The sequence below is a fragment of the Muscardinus avellanarius genome (assembly GCF_963383645.1).
Source record: "Muscardinus avellanarius genome assembly, chromosome: 10".
NCBI classification, from domain to species: Eukaryota; Metazoa; Chordata; class Mammalia; order Rodentia; family Gliridae; genus Muscardinus; species Muscardinus avellanarius.
This window is the reverse complement of record NC_137796.1, coordinates 113,430,625-113,447,187: the sequence shown is the minus strand read 5'-3', so window position 1 is coordinate 113,447,187 and position 16,563 is coordinate 113,430,625. Positions and strand designations below refer to the sequence as shown.

Here is a 16,563-nt window from a genome sequence, read left to right as displayed (position 1 = left end):
TTTTTGGATTTTTTTGTTTGTTTTTTGCGGGTCTGGTATGGAACCCAGAGGCATTCGACCTCTGAGCTACACCCCCTGCCCTCTTTTTTTATTCTTTTATTTATTTATTTATTTTGGTGGTACTGGTGTTCCTGGAAGCCCTTCTACCTCTGGGCTACACTCCCAGACCTATTTTTACATTTTTGAAACAGGGTCTCTTACGCCAGCGCGGCTGGCTTCGAACCTGCACGATCCTCCTGTCTCCACCTCCCAAGTGCGGGGATTACAAGCGTGTGCCACCACGCCCGGCTATTCTTTTATTTTGATACAGGGTCTCACTAAGTTGCGGAGGGCCAGCTGAGGCTGGCCGCGAACCGCGATCCTCTGGTCTCAGCCTCCCAAATGCTGGGATTATAAGTGTGTGCCACCATGCCCGGCTTGTTTTCTGTTTTGATACAGAGCTGAGTATATGACTCACGTCAGCTCAATGAAAATCACCCAAGATAACTGAACCGGGGGGGTGGGGGGTTGTGGCTTGCACCATGGCAGCATGGATGCCAACAACCAACAGAGACGCAGAGCAGCCTACACCAAGGCACACAGGCAAAAGGCCAGTGCTGCGAGTCCCTTGGCACCATGTGGCGCTAAATGTGGCCCTCAGAGCACACCCTCCACACAAATTCAACACTACTGCTCATTAGCCTGTGGTCCCCAGCAAATGGGACGGAGCTTCAGGGCCTCCCTCCCTGGTGCACAGCTGCTGTTCACCTATCCAGCACCCACTGTTTCTCCCTCCAGCCTCAATCGGCTTGGAGAAACAACCTTCCCCACTGGGGTACAACCATGCTGTCAGGGTGGAGCACTCCACTTCCTTCCAGGATGGCCCTACAAGCACAACCTCAGCCCTTGGAATGGTGGGATGCTCAGGACACAGCCGCATCAGTGCCCTGTACTCTGAGCATGCAGGACCTTCCTTCCACACTGTGATAAGCACCTGCAAACAATGGAGCCAAGCGCCCAAGATCACACACAGTCATCTAGACACAGGAAGCCCACAGCCCAAGATCACAAGAGCCACCTAGACACAGGTGATCCCAGAGCCCAAGATCACAACAGCCACCTAGACACAGGTGATCCCAGAGCCCAAGATCACACACAGCCACCTAGACACAGAGAGCACACAGCCCAGGATCACACGCAGTCACCTAGACACAGAGAGCACACAGGCCAAGTTCACATGCAGCCACCAGCATTTGGCTGACGACACACTGACACTCAAAGGAAAAGGTCTAATTATGGGGCTCCAAGAACAACTACTGGAAGTTTCTAAGTGCTCTGACAACTCAGCACAGAGAAACTTCCCACCACTACCTCCTCCTCTAGGAAGACTCTCAGAAGAGCAGCATAAACAGCAACCATCAGCCAGCAGTGGTGCACACCTGTAATCCCAATACTTCAGAGGCTGAGACAGAAGGATTACAGGTTCACGGCCAGCCTCAGCAGTTTAGCAAGGCCCTTGGCAACTTAGTGAGACACTGTTTCAAAAGTAAAAAGAGCTGGGTTTATAGCTCAAAGGTGGAATGCCTCTAGGTTCAATTCCCAGTACCACATTAGAAAAAAAAAGAAAAGTCAAAATTCTCTAAGTAGAGCCCGGAGTGGTGGAGCACGCTTGTATTCCCAGCATTTAGGAGGCTGAGACTGGAGGATCAGCTACTTAGTGAGGCCTTTTGCATCTCAGTGAGACCCTGTTTCAAAATAAGGGAGAAAAAAAATAGGACTGGGGTGTAGCTCCAAGTTAGAATATACCTGGGTTCCAACCCCAGTACCACAGAAAAAAAATTTTTTCTAAGTACAGATGAATTTGAATGTTTATACCTCCCTTTATTAGTATTTATTTATTTATTTATTGTGGGTCTGGGGATGGAACCCAGAGGCATTTTACCTCCGAGCTACAGCCCCTGCCTTATTTTTTATTCTTTTTTTTGGTGGTACTGGGGGTGGAACCCAGAGGCTTTCGACCTCTGGGCTATACTCCCAGACCTATTTTAAATGTTTATTTGGAAACAGGGTCTCACTAAGTAGCTGAGGCTGGCTTTGAACCCGTGCGATCCTCCTGTCTCAGCCTCCCAAGCACGGGGATTACAAGCGTGCACCACCATGCCCGGCTTTTATTCTTTACTTTGAAACCGGGTCTCACTGAGTTGCAGAGGGCCTCACTAAGTAGCTGAGGCTGTCCACGAATCGCGATCCTCCAGTCTCAGCCTTTCGAATGCTGGGATTACAAGCGTGTGCCACCACGCCCGGCTTATACCTCCCTTTATTAAAAGGAGGTATAAACCCAAATACCTCCTTTGAATTAACCCCAAAGAATTATGTCTCCAGGTATATCCATTTCTATACAAGAGGAAATTAATTTTACCGATGAAGAGTCAAGTTTAGATGTCTTTTTTTTTTTTTTACAGTACTGGTGATGGAACCCAGGGGCATTCTACCTCCGAGCTATATTCCCAGACCTATTTTTCATTCTTTATCTTGAGAGAGTCTCACTGAGTTGCAAAAGGCCTCACTAAGTAGTAGCTGCAGCTGTCTGCAAACTTCAGTCCTCCTGTCTCAGCCTCCCAAATGCTGGGATTATAAGCGTGTGCCACCACATCCGGCTTAGATGTCTTTATGACTTCTAAGAATTCCCGTGTTTCTAACATTTCACAAACCCATACACTTAGTCTGTTCTTGACAAAAGTATTCTCAACATTACAAATATAAAGTATCTAATGACAAACACAGAGGCATCACAAAGGGGAGCAAAGGGCGCTCCAGCCACAGCAGCAATACAGTCAGTTTGGCTTAGAAGACAAGACCCCTTCCCCTCGCTCCTCCTGTCTCAGGGGTGACTCACCTGAACTCTCTGCCTTCGCCGTACCGTCTACTTGAGGCCCGGGGGGCTGCTGTCTCCAGGAGCAGCTTCTGAGTGAGCCTGCTGGGCGGAGCACAACCTCTGCCATCGTCCTCGTCAGCGTCCTGGGCACACTTCCACTCCTCATCTTCATTCAAGGTGGGCAGGTATCCCGATATGCCCTTCCCTGCTCCGGAGCCTGAGCTCTGGTCACTGCAGACCTTTGGGCTCTCGGAGCCTGTCCTTGTGTATTCCAAATAAATGTCGGACTTGAGGAAGGACGGGTAGGTGTTCTCCTCCATGGTGGACTGGATCTCCGTTTGCGCCTGGTCAAACATAGCAGGATCAATCTGCTGCTTCATGACACAGTCCTTTATGAAGCTCTTGGTGGCTGGCTTGGTTTGCCTGGACACAATGCCACTGCTATCCAGGATGTACTTCCGGTAGATGGCTCTTGCCAGCTTCAGCCGCTTCTCCTCATTGGAGTCGCAGGGCTCGAGCTTTCTGAAGCCACTGCAGGCAAACCAGAAGTCCAGCAGGTCAGCACAGCCCTCCTGCTTCAGGAAAGTCCTGAACAGGCTGATCCCATCCTGGTCATCCAGCAAGGAGTGCAGAGACTCGGCCCACCGCAAGTACGGAGGGGTGGGGGAGGCGCTGCCCTCGGGCTCGTAGCCCAGGTCCAGGTCCGAGCGCCGCGGGGTGGCTGTTGAGGTCTCGCTCTTAATGCCAGCACTTTTCCCGGAGCAGAAACTGTGGCTGATGGGCCTCGGGTCTGTGGACACCAGTTCTCCCTCCTCACCAGGCACTGGGGGTCGGGGGGCATCTTCGGTGAAACTTGCTCCGAGGTCCAAGGGGAAACCCTGTTCCTGGATATTCATTTTGGGACTCTGTGCGTCAATGAACAATGAGCGCTGCACCCTAATACATCAGTACTTACAGCTCCAAAGGGGATCAATCTGTCCTGTTGAAACCATTAAGAGGACAAGGTTAGGAAAGGAGCCCACAGAACCACAACCAGAGGTTCTGAGACCAAGCTCACAGCGACACGCCCTCACACTCAAGCAGAACTCAGTTTAAACTCCAAGGAGGGCAGGCACACACCTGTAATCCCAGTACCTGGGAAGCTGAAACAGAAGAGGACTGCAGGTCAAAGCCAACCCCAACAAGGCTCTCAGCAACTTGGCGAGACCCTGTTTCCAAGCCGGGTGTGGTGGCGCACACTTGTCATCCCCACGCTTGGGAGGCTGAGACAGGAGGATCGCACGGGTTCAAAGCCAGCCTCAGCTACTTAGTGAGGCTCTCAGCAACTTAGTGAGACCCTGATTCTAAATAAAATATAAAAAAGGTCTGAGAGTATAGTCCAGAGTGTAGAAAGCCTCTGGGTTCCACACCCAGTATCACCAAAAAAAAAAAAAAAAAAAAAGACCCTGTTTCCATAAAAGAGACCAAGGGTGTAGCTCAGTAGAATGTCCCTGGGTTCAATCTCCAGTACCACAAAAAGTAAATAAATAAAAAATAAATAAATTTCCTCAGAGACATTTTGGTCACAAGGTTTTTGCTGCAATAAGATGGCTTCTGCAAATGTTTATAACTGTAGGAATGCCTCTAACACTAAGAGAATGTCCAGAACACAGGAGAGCCCACCCCCAAGTGTCCTATGAGAACCCCCAGGGCACAAAGACCAGAGGCCTGAGGACCTGCCATCATGGCTAAAAGCTGAGTGACCAGGAGGGTGGGAGGCTCCAGGAAGCAATGATGCTTTTAGCCCTGAGCAATGGTACCAGCTTGCATCAGCTGGTCCTTCACCCATGATGATCGTCACCCCACTTGCCCCACAACACTCAAAACAAAAACGGCACACCACAGACCAAAGGCAGGCGAGTGGCCCTGAGCTCCACGGCCTCTGTGCTTTCTGCCTACTGCGGCACCTCACACTCGGCATACCTCCCAATATGTGCAGGCACACAGCAAGCTGTTCCTCCTACACCAACACACCCCAAAAAGAGTAGTTAACTGTGGACCACCTGGGCCAGGCTGACGGAAGGCTTTCCATGTGCAGCCATTCAGAGGACTTCAACACAGGCAATCTTAGACATGGAAGAAGCCAGGCGTGGTGGTGCACACTTGTAATCCCAGTACTTGGGAGGCTGACACAGGAGGATCACAGGTTCAAGGACAACCTCAGGAAGTAGTGAAACTTTCACCAACCTAACAAGACCATTTCAATATAAAAATAGCCGGGCGTGGTGGGGCACACTTGCAATCACCGGGCTTGGGAGGTAAAGACAAGAGGATGGCACAGGTTTGAAGCCAGCCTCACTGGCTTAAGAGACCTTGTTTCCAAATAAAATATAAAATAGGTCTGGGAGTGTAGCCCAGAGGCAGAAGGGTTCCATCCCCAATACCACCAAAAAAATAATAAATAAATAAAAATAAAAATAAAATAGGGCTGGGGAGTGTAGCTCAGAGGTAGAATGCCGCTGGGTTTAAACTCCAGTATAAAAATAGAATGGGACTTCCGGGAAGATGGCGACCGAGAAAAGCGAGGCTTAAGAGCCCTGCTAACAACCAATCTCCATTACCACAAAATCAGCGCCTTTCATAGCCAGAAAACACCATCACCAGAGAAACAAAAAAATCACCAGGCTCCACAGAGAAAGCGGACTGAAAACAGAGCTCAGAGCCACAGAGGAGATAACCGGCCTCACGCCCGAGGACGCGGCAACAGCGCCATACTGCCGGCAGCAGTGGCAAATTCACCGGACGGCTACAGCAAGCCGAGGTGAGCCGCTGCGGAACAGCCAGGCGGGATTTCTCGCCGCAGGTAAAATCTAAAGCTCCCAGTGGCTGAGCTCAGCACACGCCGCAGGGATTCAGAGTGGAAATCAAAACCAAGAAGAAATACGCCAGCCTCACGGCCGAGGGCGTAGCAGTGGCGCCATATTGCCACCGGCCGCAGCAGCAGAGAATTCACCGAATCCAGTATAGCTACATCTGCGTACTCAAGAACAGTGAGTCAAACTGCGGGCCACAGAGGAGAAATTCCAGTACTGTACTCCCTGGGACTTGACCCAGTGGGGGAGGGGCGGTGGCAGAGATATCACACCATAGGAGAACGTGCAACCTGGCACCCCCCACAGTCTAAAGCAGCCTCTATTGACTCTCTGGGTCGGAGACTCTGTGATACAACCCAGTAAAGGAGTAGTGGGGTCTGAGATACTACTGACTCGAGATTCAGAACACCTTAAGTGAAGTCATAGTGACCCAAGGGAAGAACCCAGAGAAGGCACAAACTTCCGAAATCATGGGAAAGAGGAATAATACTGGAGCAATGAATGCCCACAACCCCACAACATCAGAACCTGATAAAACAGAAAATCAGAGATTTCTAGAAGATCAAATCAGGAAAATAACTGTAGAAATAATAGAGGTGCTTCGAAAAGAACTCAGAGAGAGCCAAAAAGAGATAAAGGATGCAATTAATGAAGTAAAGACCTCAATTCAAAGCACAAACAACCGATTAGACCACATGGAGAACAGAATCTCGCTCTTAGAAGATGATCATTCCAAAAATGAACGCATAGTTTCTAATCTAGGAAAAAATATCCGACAGCAGGAATCTGATATTGAAGAAATATGGGCCCATTTTAAGAGAGCTAACCTAAGAATAATTGGAATAGAGGAGGGAAAAGAAAGTGAAACCAAAGGGATCAACAATCTCTTCAAGGAAGTAATAGCAGAAAATTTTCCAAACATAGAGCAAGAGGTTGATACACAGGTCCAGGAAACTTATAGAACTCCATTTAGACAGGATCGGAGAAGAGGATCCCCACGCCACATAATTGTCAAAATGACCAATGTGGAAGCCAAGCAGAGAATCTTAAAGGCAACAAAAACAAAAGGCCAAGTGACAGTCAGAGGCAAGCCAATTAGAATCACTCCAGACTTCCCAAACCAAGTCATGAGAGCCAGAAGGGCTTGGAGTAACATATTCCAAACTCTGAAAGAAAACAACTTCCAGCCAAAAATTTCCTACCCAGCAAAACTTTCTATCAAATTAGATGGAGAAATAAGAAGCTTCCATGACAAACAGAAACTGAAGGAATTTTTGTCTTCAAAACAAGCACTAGAGAAAATACTCAAAGAGATTAACTACAAAGAAGAAATAGGTAACACACACCAGAACCAGAGAAACAAGAGTTTCCATCCAACAGACAACTAAGATTGGTTATCTGTGGAGATTCATTACTTATGTTAGTCTTTTACCTATCTCTAAATGGTATTGTTTGCCTTTATTGTTGTTAATTTTTAGGATTTCTAGTTGGAATATTAATATACCTTCAGATATAGCATTTGGAAATATTTTATCCCATTCTATTAGTAACTGTTAACTCTGTTTACATTGTCTTTGGATATACAATATTTTTTTTTATTTTTTAGGGAGTTTGTATACTCTTCTGTTGCCTGTGCCACTGAAATCATATCCAAGAAATCACTGCCAATTTCAGTGTTGTGAGGTTTTATGACCCAGATTTTCTCCTAAAAGTTTATAGTCTTAAGATTTATATTTAGGTCTTTTATCTATTTTGAGTTAATATTTGTATATGGGATTAGGTAAGGGTCCAACTTTATTCTTTTCCATGTAATTATTATGTTTCAACAATATTTAGTTAAAATATTATTATTTCTACCACCAAACGTTCGTGGAAACCTTGTCAAAAATAACTTGACAATATAGGGAAGAATTTAGCTCTAGGCTTTTATTTAACTCCAATGGTTTATATATCTGCCTTTAGAATAGTATTACACTGTTTCAATTATTGTAGCTTTATATGGTTTGAAATCAGAAAATATATATCTTCTAGCTTTGTTCTATTTCAAGATCGTTTTGGGTATCTAGAGTCCGTATTCCATATTAGGATAGAGTTTTTTTCTGAAAAATAAATACATAAATATATGATAGTTTCACCTAAAAAAAATAGAAAAAAAATTCTCTGGTAAGAAAGAAAGTAAAAAAAAATATTGAAATGTTATCTTTAAGTCATCAAAAGCTTGGTATCAGACAAATGAAACTGTTATGTGAGATTATCATTTTTAATTTTGGATAAATTGCTATAATACTAGATGTCAACCACTAAGCCAAGCATGGGAGGGAGGGATGGGGAGAGAATGGGGTGGGGATCGGGTGGGGGCTGACTGGGTGATGTGTGCATGTATGTCTACAAAAGTTTGTATCCCACTATGATGTATGAATACAGTGCACCAATTTAAAAAAAAAAATAGAATGGAGGGGTTAAATCAGTGATGTGTACATGTATGTATACATAAGTTCTTTACCCCAATATGATGTATGAATATAATACACCAATAAAAAAATTAAAAATTATAGAATGAGAGGGGAGAGGTAAGAACCTGGCAGGGGTTGGGGGGCACATACTTGCAATCCCAGTACTTGGGAGGCTGAGACAGGAGGATCACCAGGTTTGAAGCCAGCCTCAGCAATTTAGCAAAGCTCTTAGCTACTTACTGAGACCATATTTGAAAAAAAAGAAAAAAAGAAATGGGAAACATTACACTCTCTTACAAAGAGATACACTGCTGATAGCAAATGGTGACTGGGAACATTAAAGACAGAAAAGGTACAGAAAAAATAAACTCCAAGCTGGAGATGGTGGTGTACTCTTATAATTCCAGTACTTGGGAGGCTGAGATAGGATTACAGGTTTGAGGACAACCTCGGCAACTTAGCAAAGCTCTGAACAACCTAGTGAGACCCTGTTTCAAAATAAAATAAGCCAAAGCCGGGCGTGGTGGCACACGTTTGTAATCCCCGCGCTTGAGAGGATGAGACAGGAGGATCGCGCAGGTTCGAAGCCAGCCTTAGCTACTTAGTGATGCTCTCAGCAACTTAGTGAGACCCTGTTTCCAAATAAAGTATAAAATAGGTCTGGGAGTATAACCCAGAAGTAGAAAGCCTCTGGGTTCCACCCCTAGTACCACCAAAAAATAAAAAATAAAGAATAAAAAACCTGGGCATGGTGGCGAACTCTTGTAATCCCAACATTTGGGAGGCTGAGACAGAAGGATCACAAGTCAAGGACAGCCTCAGCTACTACTTAGTGAGGCCCTTTGCAACTCAGTGAGACCCTGTTTCAAAATAAAGAATAAAGCCTAGTGTGGTGGCACATGCTTGTAATCCCAGCATTTGGAAGGCTGAGACGGGAGGATTGCAGTTTGCGGACAGCCTCAGCTACTATTTACTGAGACCTTTTGCAAGTCAGTGAGACCCTGTTTAAAATAAGGAATAATAAGCCGGGCATGGTGGCGCACGCTTGTAATCCCAGCATTTGGGAGGCCGAGACCTGGAGGATCGCGGTTCGCGGACAGCCTCAGCTACTTAGTGAGGCCCTCTGCAACTCAGTGAGACCCGGTTTCAAAATAAAGAACAAAAAATAGGGCAGGGGGTGTAGCTCGGAGGTCGAATGCCCCTGGGTTCCACCCTCAGACCAGCAAAAAAAATAAATAAATAAAATAAATAAATAAAATAAGGAATAAAAAATAGGGCTGAGGTGTCACTCAAAGATGGAGTGCCCCTGGGTTCCATCCACAGTACTGAAAAACAAAAAACCACTAAATAAAGAATAAAAAATAGGGCTGAGGCTATAGCTTGGAGGTAGAATGAATGCTCTTGGTCTCAATCCCTAGTACTGTTTAAAAATAGGGGTGGGGATGTACCTCAGAGGTAGAAAACCCCTGGGTTCAATCTCAGTACTAATGAATAAATGAATTAGCATATAGCTAGAAGGTAGAATGCTTCTGTGTTCAATCCTCAGTACCAAAAAGAGAGAGAGAGAGAGAGAAAGGAAAGATTGATTTTAGAGCCGAGCATGGTGGCACACACTTATAATCCCGGTACTTGGGAGGCTGAGACAGGAGGATCACACAGGTTCGAAGCCAGCCTCAGCTACTTAGTGAGGCTCTCAGCAACTTAGTGAGACCCTGCTTCCAAATAAAATAGAAAATAGGTCTGGGAGTATAGACTGGAGGTAGAAAGCCCCTGGGTTCCATTCCCAGCATAACACACACACACACACACACACACACACACACACACACGAAAGAAAGATTGATTTTAGCCAAGAAAGCATATAGCTTATATGACTCAACTGTGTAAGCTTAAAACCAAACCACTCAACAACCTCCTTAGAGTTATCTCTACATCCCTATGTGAAATACCCAAAAGACCACCCTGGCTTAGGCCTTGGAGCTCCACGGCTCTCTACCTAGCCAAGGGGGAGACTGCCACACAGCTCCCATGACCCAAGCGTCAGCCACAAGAAGGCTGTAAGAGCCGGGCACGGTGGTGCACACCTGTCCATAATCTCACCTACACATAATCTCAGTACCTGGGAGGCTAGGACATGGGGTCCAGAGGTTTGAGGCCAACCTTAGTGAAAGACTCTCGGCAACCTAACCTGACCATGTTTCAAGAGGTAAAAAAAATACGGAGCTGTGCGTATAGCTCAGAGGTAGAATGTCCCTAGGTTGAATCCCTAATACCAAAAAAAAAAGGCAGAGGCTGGAGAGAGAGCTTTATTCACACACGTTTAGGGTCAAACACTTGGAGAACGGAACAAGCCAGACACTTAGGGGAGCTCTACCTGGCCACACTGCTGGGCCCTGAGACATCCCAACACTATGCGCTCCACTGCACCTGTGAGCCCCGGCTGAGGGCTAGGCGCGCCGTGTGCTGTGTACACTGTGTGCGCCCTGACAGCGCTGCAGCTAACCGTTCCTTAGGAAGCCTGCCATCGGAGCCTCAGCAGGACCAGCCTGGTGTCCCTTAAGGCCAAGGCCCCTGCTGCTCGCCCCTTCAGGCGGTCACCCTCTGTGAGCCCTGTCATCCCGGAGAGAGCACCTAGAGCGCCGCAGCACTACACCAGCTTATGTCCTCTCGTCCTGAATGCCATTAAGTGAAGGAGGGCATGCATCCCTGACCACCGGGGCTGGCCTCCACTAGCCCTGAGGAAGCCCAAGCCACTAGAACTGAAAAGTAGCCAAGCAGACAATGTGCCCAAACAGGACGCTGAGGCTGGCTACTGCCATTCTTCTAGGCTTTATTTTATTTTTATTTTTACAGTTCTAAGGACTGAGCATTCACCCACTGAGCTAAACCCCCACCCTTGGGGGGGGCACGGAGGTTACTAGGGATTGAATCCAGAGACATTCTACCTCTGAGCTATACCTGCAATCCTCCTGTCTGAGCCTCCCAAGTACTAGGATTACAGGCACCTGCCACCACACCCAGCTTCCTTTTTATTTCTATTTTTTTTTTTTTTTTTTTTTTTTTGCGGGTCTGGGGATGGAACCCAGGGGCATTCAACCTCCGAGCTACACCCCCTGCCTTATTTTTTATTCTTTATTTTGAAACCAGGTCTCACTGAGTTGCAGAGGGCCTCACTAAGTAGCTGAGGCTGTCCGCGAACCGTGATCCTCCGGTCTCAGCCTCCCAAATGCTGGGATTACAAGCGTGCGCCACCACGCCCGGCTTTATTTCTATTCTTATTGTACTTATTTATTTATTGTGGTACTGAGGATTGAACCGAGACATTCTACCTCCAAGTTACATCCCCAGCCGTATTTTGTTTTTATTCTGAAACAGGGTTTTACTAGGTCAATAAGTCTCACTACTTGCTAAGGCTATCCTTGAACCTATGATCCGCCTTTGTCAGCCTCCCAAGTACTAGGATTAAAAGCATGCACCACCACACCTGGCATATATATGTGTGTGTGTGTGTTATATGTGTGTATATATATGTGTGTGTGTGTGTGTATGTGTATATATGTATATATGTGTGTGTGTGTATACACACACACACACACACACACACACACACATATACTTTTTTTGTTGTTATTGTTTTGTTGTAGTAAAGGGGTTGGACTCAGGGGCATTCTACCTCCTAGCTACACCCCCAGCCCTATTTTTCATTCATTCATTATTTATTTATTTGTTTGTTTGTTTGTTTGTTTGTTTTTTGCGGGTCTGGGGATGGAACCCAAGGGCATTCGCCTCTGAGCTATAGCCCCTGCCCTATTTTTTATTCTTTATTTTGAAACCAGGTCTCGCTGAGTTGCAGAGGGCCTCACTAAATAGCTGAGGCTAAGCCAGGCATGGTGGTGCACGCTTGTAATCCCAGCATTCGGTAGGCCGAGGCCAGAGGATCGCAGTTCACAGACAGCCTCAGCTACTTAGTGAGGCCCTCAGCAACTCAGTGAGACCCGGTTTCAAAATAAAGAATAAAAACTAGGGCAGGGGGTGTAGCTCGGAGGTCAAATGCCCCTGAGCTCCATCCCCAGACCCGCAAAATAAATAAATAAATAAATAAATAAATAAATAAATAAATGTGGCAAGCCGTGCGTAGTGGCGCACACTTATAATCCCAGCATTTGGGAGGCTGAGACAGGAGGATCACAATTTGAGGACAGTCTCAGCTACTTTGTGAGGTTCTTTGCAACTCAGTAAGACCCTGTTTCAAAATAAAGAATAAAAAGTAGGACTTGGGGTGTAGCTCGGAGGTAGAATGCCCCTGGGTTCCATCCCTAGTACCGCAAAAAAAAAAAAAAAAATGTATATATATAATTGCGGCAGAATCTTCAGCACCTAGCACCCATTAATATTTATCTCATTGACATAAAGAAAAGACACTTGTCCCATCTGAAAGCAATAGCTCTTTTGAGATGCTGAACTATTGTGCAACAGAAACCGCAGCACAATCAAGATGTGGCCCTTGACTGCAGAGCTGCAGCTATCCTTCAAAACTCACAGCTTACCTCAAGTGTGAACCCAGGCCATCTAATCGTTTTTCACTATTTTTTATAGCGAGGGAGCATGCCTTGTAGCTCACATCTGTTTTTGGCTGTCAACTGACAGACCTTTGGTATCCCTGGAAGCACATGAATACCTCCACAGATTACCTGAAACACTTCCATCCACAAAATCCCCACAGCACCAACTAGCATCTAGGGCACACACACGTGCCACACAGGCAGCTACGTGAGTGCAGGCGAGACTCCACTGCCCACGAGCAGCACCATTTAGTGATTGATAAAGGGGAGCTCCAAGTCTAACACCACATTTAAAACTCCGTTAGAGCCGGGCGCTTCAAATCCCAGTACTTGGAGGCTGAGACAGAAGGGCCCGGGTTCATGGCCAGCCTCAGATACTTAGTGAGCACTCTACAACTTAGTGACACCCTGTTTCAAAATAAAGAATAAGGCCAGGCGTGGTGGGCACGCTTGTAACCCCAGCATTCGGGAGGATAAAACCAGAGGATCGCGGTTCACAGACAGCCTCAGCTACTTAGTGAGGCCCTCCGCAATTTAGTGAGACCCTGCTTCAAAATAAAGAATAAAAAATAGGGCAGGGGGTGTAGCTCAGAGGTCAAATGCCACTGGGTTCCATCCCCAGACCCACAAACAAACCAGGCTCAAGGTGTAGTTCGGAAGAATACCCCTCGGTTCCATCCTCAACACACACCCCCAAAAAAAAAACTCCCTTAGGCAGCGAGGCACAGTGGCACAGGCCTGTAATACTAGTACTTGGGAGACTGGGATAGGAGAACAGCAGGTTTGAGGCAAGTATGCAGCAACTTAGCAAGACCCAGTTTGGTGGTTTTTGTTTTGTTTTGGTACTAGTGATTGAACCCAGGGGCAGTCTACCTCTGAATTAAACCTTTAACTCTTTTTTTATTTTTTATTTTGAAAAAGTCTCACTAAGTTGCTGAAGCTGTCCTCAAATTTCAATCTTCTTGTCTGAGCCTCCAAGTATTGGGATTACAGGCATGCACCACCACACCCAGCACAAGACCCAGTTTTAAAATAAAAAGGGCAGTCAGGCATGGTGGCGCATGCCTGTAATCCTCGTACTTGGGAGGCTGGGAAAGGAGGATCACAGGTTGGAGGACAGCCGCAGCAAGTAGTGAGACTCTCATCAACCTAGCAAGACCCTTGTTTCCAAATAAAAATAAAATAGGGTTGGGGGCATAGCTCAGAGATAGAATGTCCCTGGGTTCAATTTCCAGAACCAAAAGAAAGAAAAAAGAAAAAAAAGAGGCTGGTGGGGGTGTAGCTCAGTACACCCTAGCCCCTGGGTTCAACCCCAGAGTACCACAAAAAAAAAAAAAAAAAAAAAAAAACACGCCCCTCTGGCACTGACAAGACATATACCTCCAGTACCACTACAGCAAGCTCAATCCTCTAGGTATCTGTATGTATCTACTTTACTCAAACACAACTTCCAGAGCCAGCATGGTGGCACAAGCCTGTAATCCTAACACTTGAGAGGATGAGACAGGAGGATCACAGATTCCCAGCCAGCCTCAGCTATTCAGTGAGGCCTCCACAACTCGGGGAGACCCTGTTTCAAATAAAGAATAAAAATTAGGCCTAGGAGTGTAGAAGGCCCCTGGGGTCAATCCCCAGTACCTAAAAAAAGGGGTATGGAAGTATAGCTCAAAGGCAGAATACCCCTGGGTTCAATGGTTCAATTCCCAGTACCACAAAAACAAAACAGAACAGAAAACAATACTTCCAAACTTCTGATTTACATAAAGTGTGAAGGTTAACAACTGCACCTGCCAACTGTCTGTAGCTTAAACTCCTAAAGGTCAAGGCTACCGCTTCACAGGAAATCCATTCTCCCATCGGCTATGACCACTATAACCCAAAGAAGTCCAATTAGCTTCTCTGAAATAAGAAACCTAAGACAAGTCAACACCTGCTGAAAAAATCAAACAAAAAACTGGAATTTGTGCGCTTTCCCATCCTTGTCCCTGAATAAAAGTTCCTAAAACTGGAATCCAGCTCATGCTGGCCACCTTGGGTACACCAAGTGCATGTGTTCTCAGAAGCAGGGACGATGGGTCCAAGGGAACACGCGTGTGAGCAAACAGGAGGGTGCACATGCACAAAGAGACCCTTTGTGAGTTAGCTTGCAGATGGACTGGAAAAACCCCCAAAGGACTGCAGTATCTGTCTTCGTGGTGCAGGGAAAGTGTGCAGCTCCGGTTTCGTGGGGGCTGAGTTCAAAGCGTGTGGTGAGGACCTAACCCAAGGGAGCGAGACCTGTGTCTTGGCAGCAAGGCGAAAGTCAGGGGTGGGGTATGGACGCCGAGGCACTGGACCCAGAGGGTGCCCTCCTGGGGTTGCAGGCTCACATTCCGCTTCCTCCTGGTTGGGACGCACACTGGCCCAGCAGCTTCTCTACACCCCACCCTTCCCTAGACATGCCCCAGGCCCACGGCCTGCAGCAGGCACAGCACACGGCACACACAACGCATCCAGCTACAGACCCCGCGCCGGCTCCGCACGTCCTTCCACGTCCACGCCCCCAAAGTCAAGGCCCTCGCCTCCCGGTGCCCAGCCCTCGCCGCTTCCGGCACGCCGGTCCGCGCAGCCTCCCACCGCACACACCTCTGGGCACACCCGCTCACTCCCGCACGCCTCCCGGCACCTCTCGCACCCGCACGCCTCCCGGCAAACCCAGCCCAGCACGCCCTCGGGGCCACGCCTGCCGGCCGGCCCGCACCCCTGCCCGCGCATCCCGGCCCCCGGCCCGCACACCTGCTCACCTCCGGGCCTCCCCCACAGCCTCGGGCTCCCGCACCCCGCCCGCGCCCGCGCTGCCTCTTCCGGGTCCGCGGCCGCCGGCCTAGCGCGGCCTACCCCGGCGGCGCGGGCAGCGGGCCTCGGCGCTGCGGGAGCGCCCGGCGGCGGCGCTACTCACCCGCGCGCGGCGGCGGCGCGGCCCGGGCCCAGCTCCCGGCGCGGCGCGGCCCATGCGCTCAGCGGAGGCGCGGCGGGCGGGCCCCGGCGGGGGCGCGGCCCGGGGCGGCCCCCATCGCGGCGGCGGCGGCGGCGGCCGGAGGCCCGAGGCGGCCGCGGGCAGGCCGCAGGCACCGCCGAGCCCGGCCGCCCGCTCTCACCGGCCCGCTCCGCGGGGACGCGGCTCCGGCCCGACTCGGGCGGGCTGCGGCGGCGGCGGCGGCCACGATCGCTTCCCGGAGCCGGGAGCCCGAGCGCTCAGCGCCGAAGCCCAGGCCGAGCGCCCCCGCCGGCGCCGCCCGGAAGTGCGGAGGCGGGGCCTCGTGTGGGCGGGCCCTCGCGGGGGCGGGCCCGGGCTTGGGGGCGGGCCCTCTCGGGGGCGGGCCCTGGCTTGGGGGCGGGGCCTAGCGGGGCCTGGCTTGGGGGCGGGGCCTCGTGTGGGCGGGGCGGGCCGCCAGGCAGAGGCGGGCGCTGGGCCTGGGGCGGAGCCCAAGCTGTCCCGGCCACCGGCGTCCGGAAGCCGCGCGGCTAGGCGTGGCGGGAGGCCGGCCGGCCTCCGAGAGCCGGGTGCCGGTGCGCCCAGGTGACAGCTGACCCGGAATGGCCACCAGGGCGCGCAGGCCGCCCGGACCGCGGAAGGCAGCCTTGGCGTCAACCAGCTCAGAGTTCGGGTTTGGTGTCCGCAGGGATGGACAGGCCCGGCCTCTGGAGGCTGGGCTCCCTACCTGGCCCTCACCGTCACCGCCTGCTCGCAGCTTGACGGAAGCAGATATTCCTGGGATTGCAACTGAGCTCCTGGTAATGTCCAGCTCCTCCGTCCCCCTTTTCTTCAGACTCACTGCCCCCAGGACAGTGAGAAGATGGGC

At 49.4% G+C, this 16,563-nt stretch overlaps 1 protein-coding gene across 2 annotated transcripts in view; it reads right to left on the bottom strand.

Annotated features, from left to right (window-relative positions):
• Positions 1-15,683, bottom strand: part of AXIN1 (axin 1) — a gene marked incomplete at both ends in the record, with an annotated part of 49,776 nt that extends 34,093 nt beyond the window's left edge. The window contains 2 exons of one of the 2 annotated variants that reach the window (XM_080702826.1): positions 2,876-3,833; positions 15,660-15,683. In XM_080702826.1, coding sequence (XP_080558952.1) covers positions 2,876-3,750 — 875 coding nt within the window. Of the gene's footprint in view, positions 1-2,875; positions 3,834-15,659 lie in introns of those variants that run through there. The other variant, XM_080702825.1, reaches the window with a different exon arrangement.
• Between the last annotated feature and the right edge of the window lie 880 nt (positions 15,684-16,563).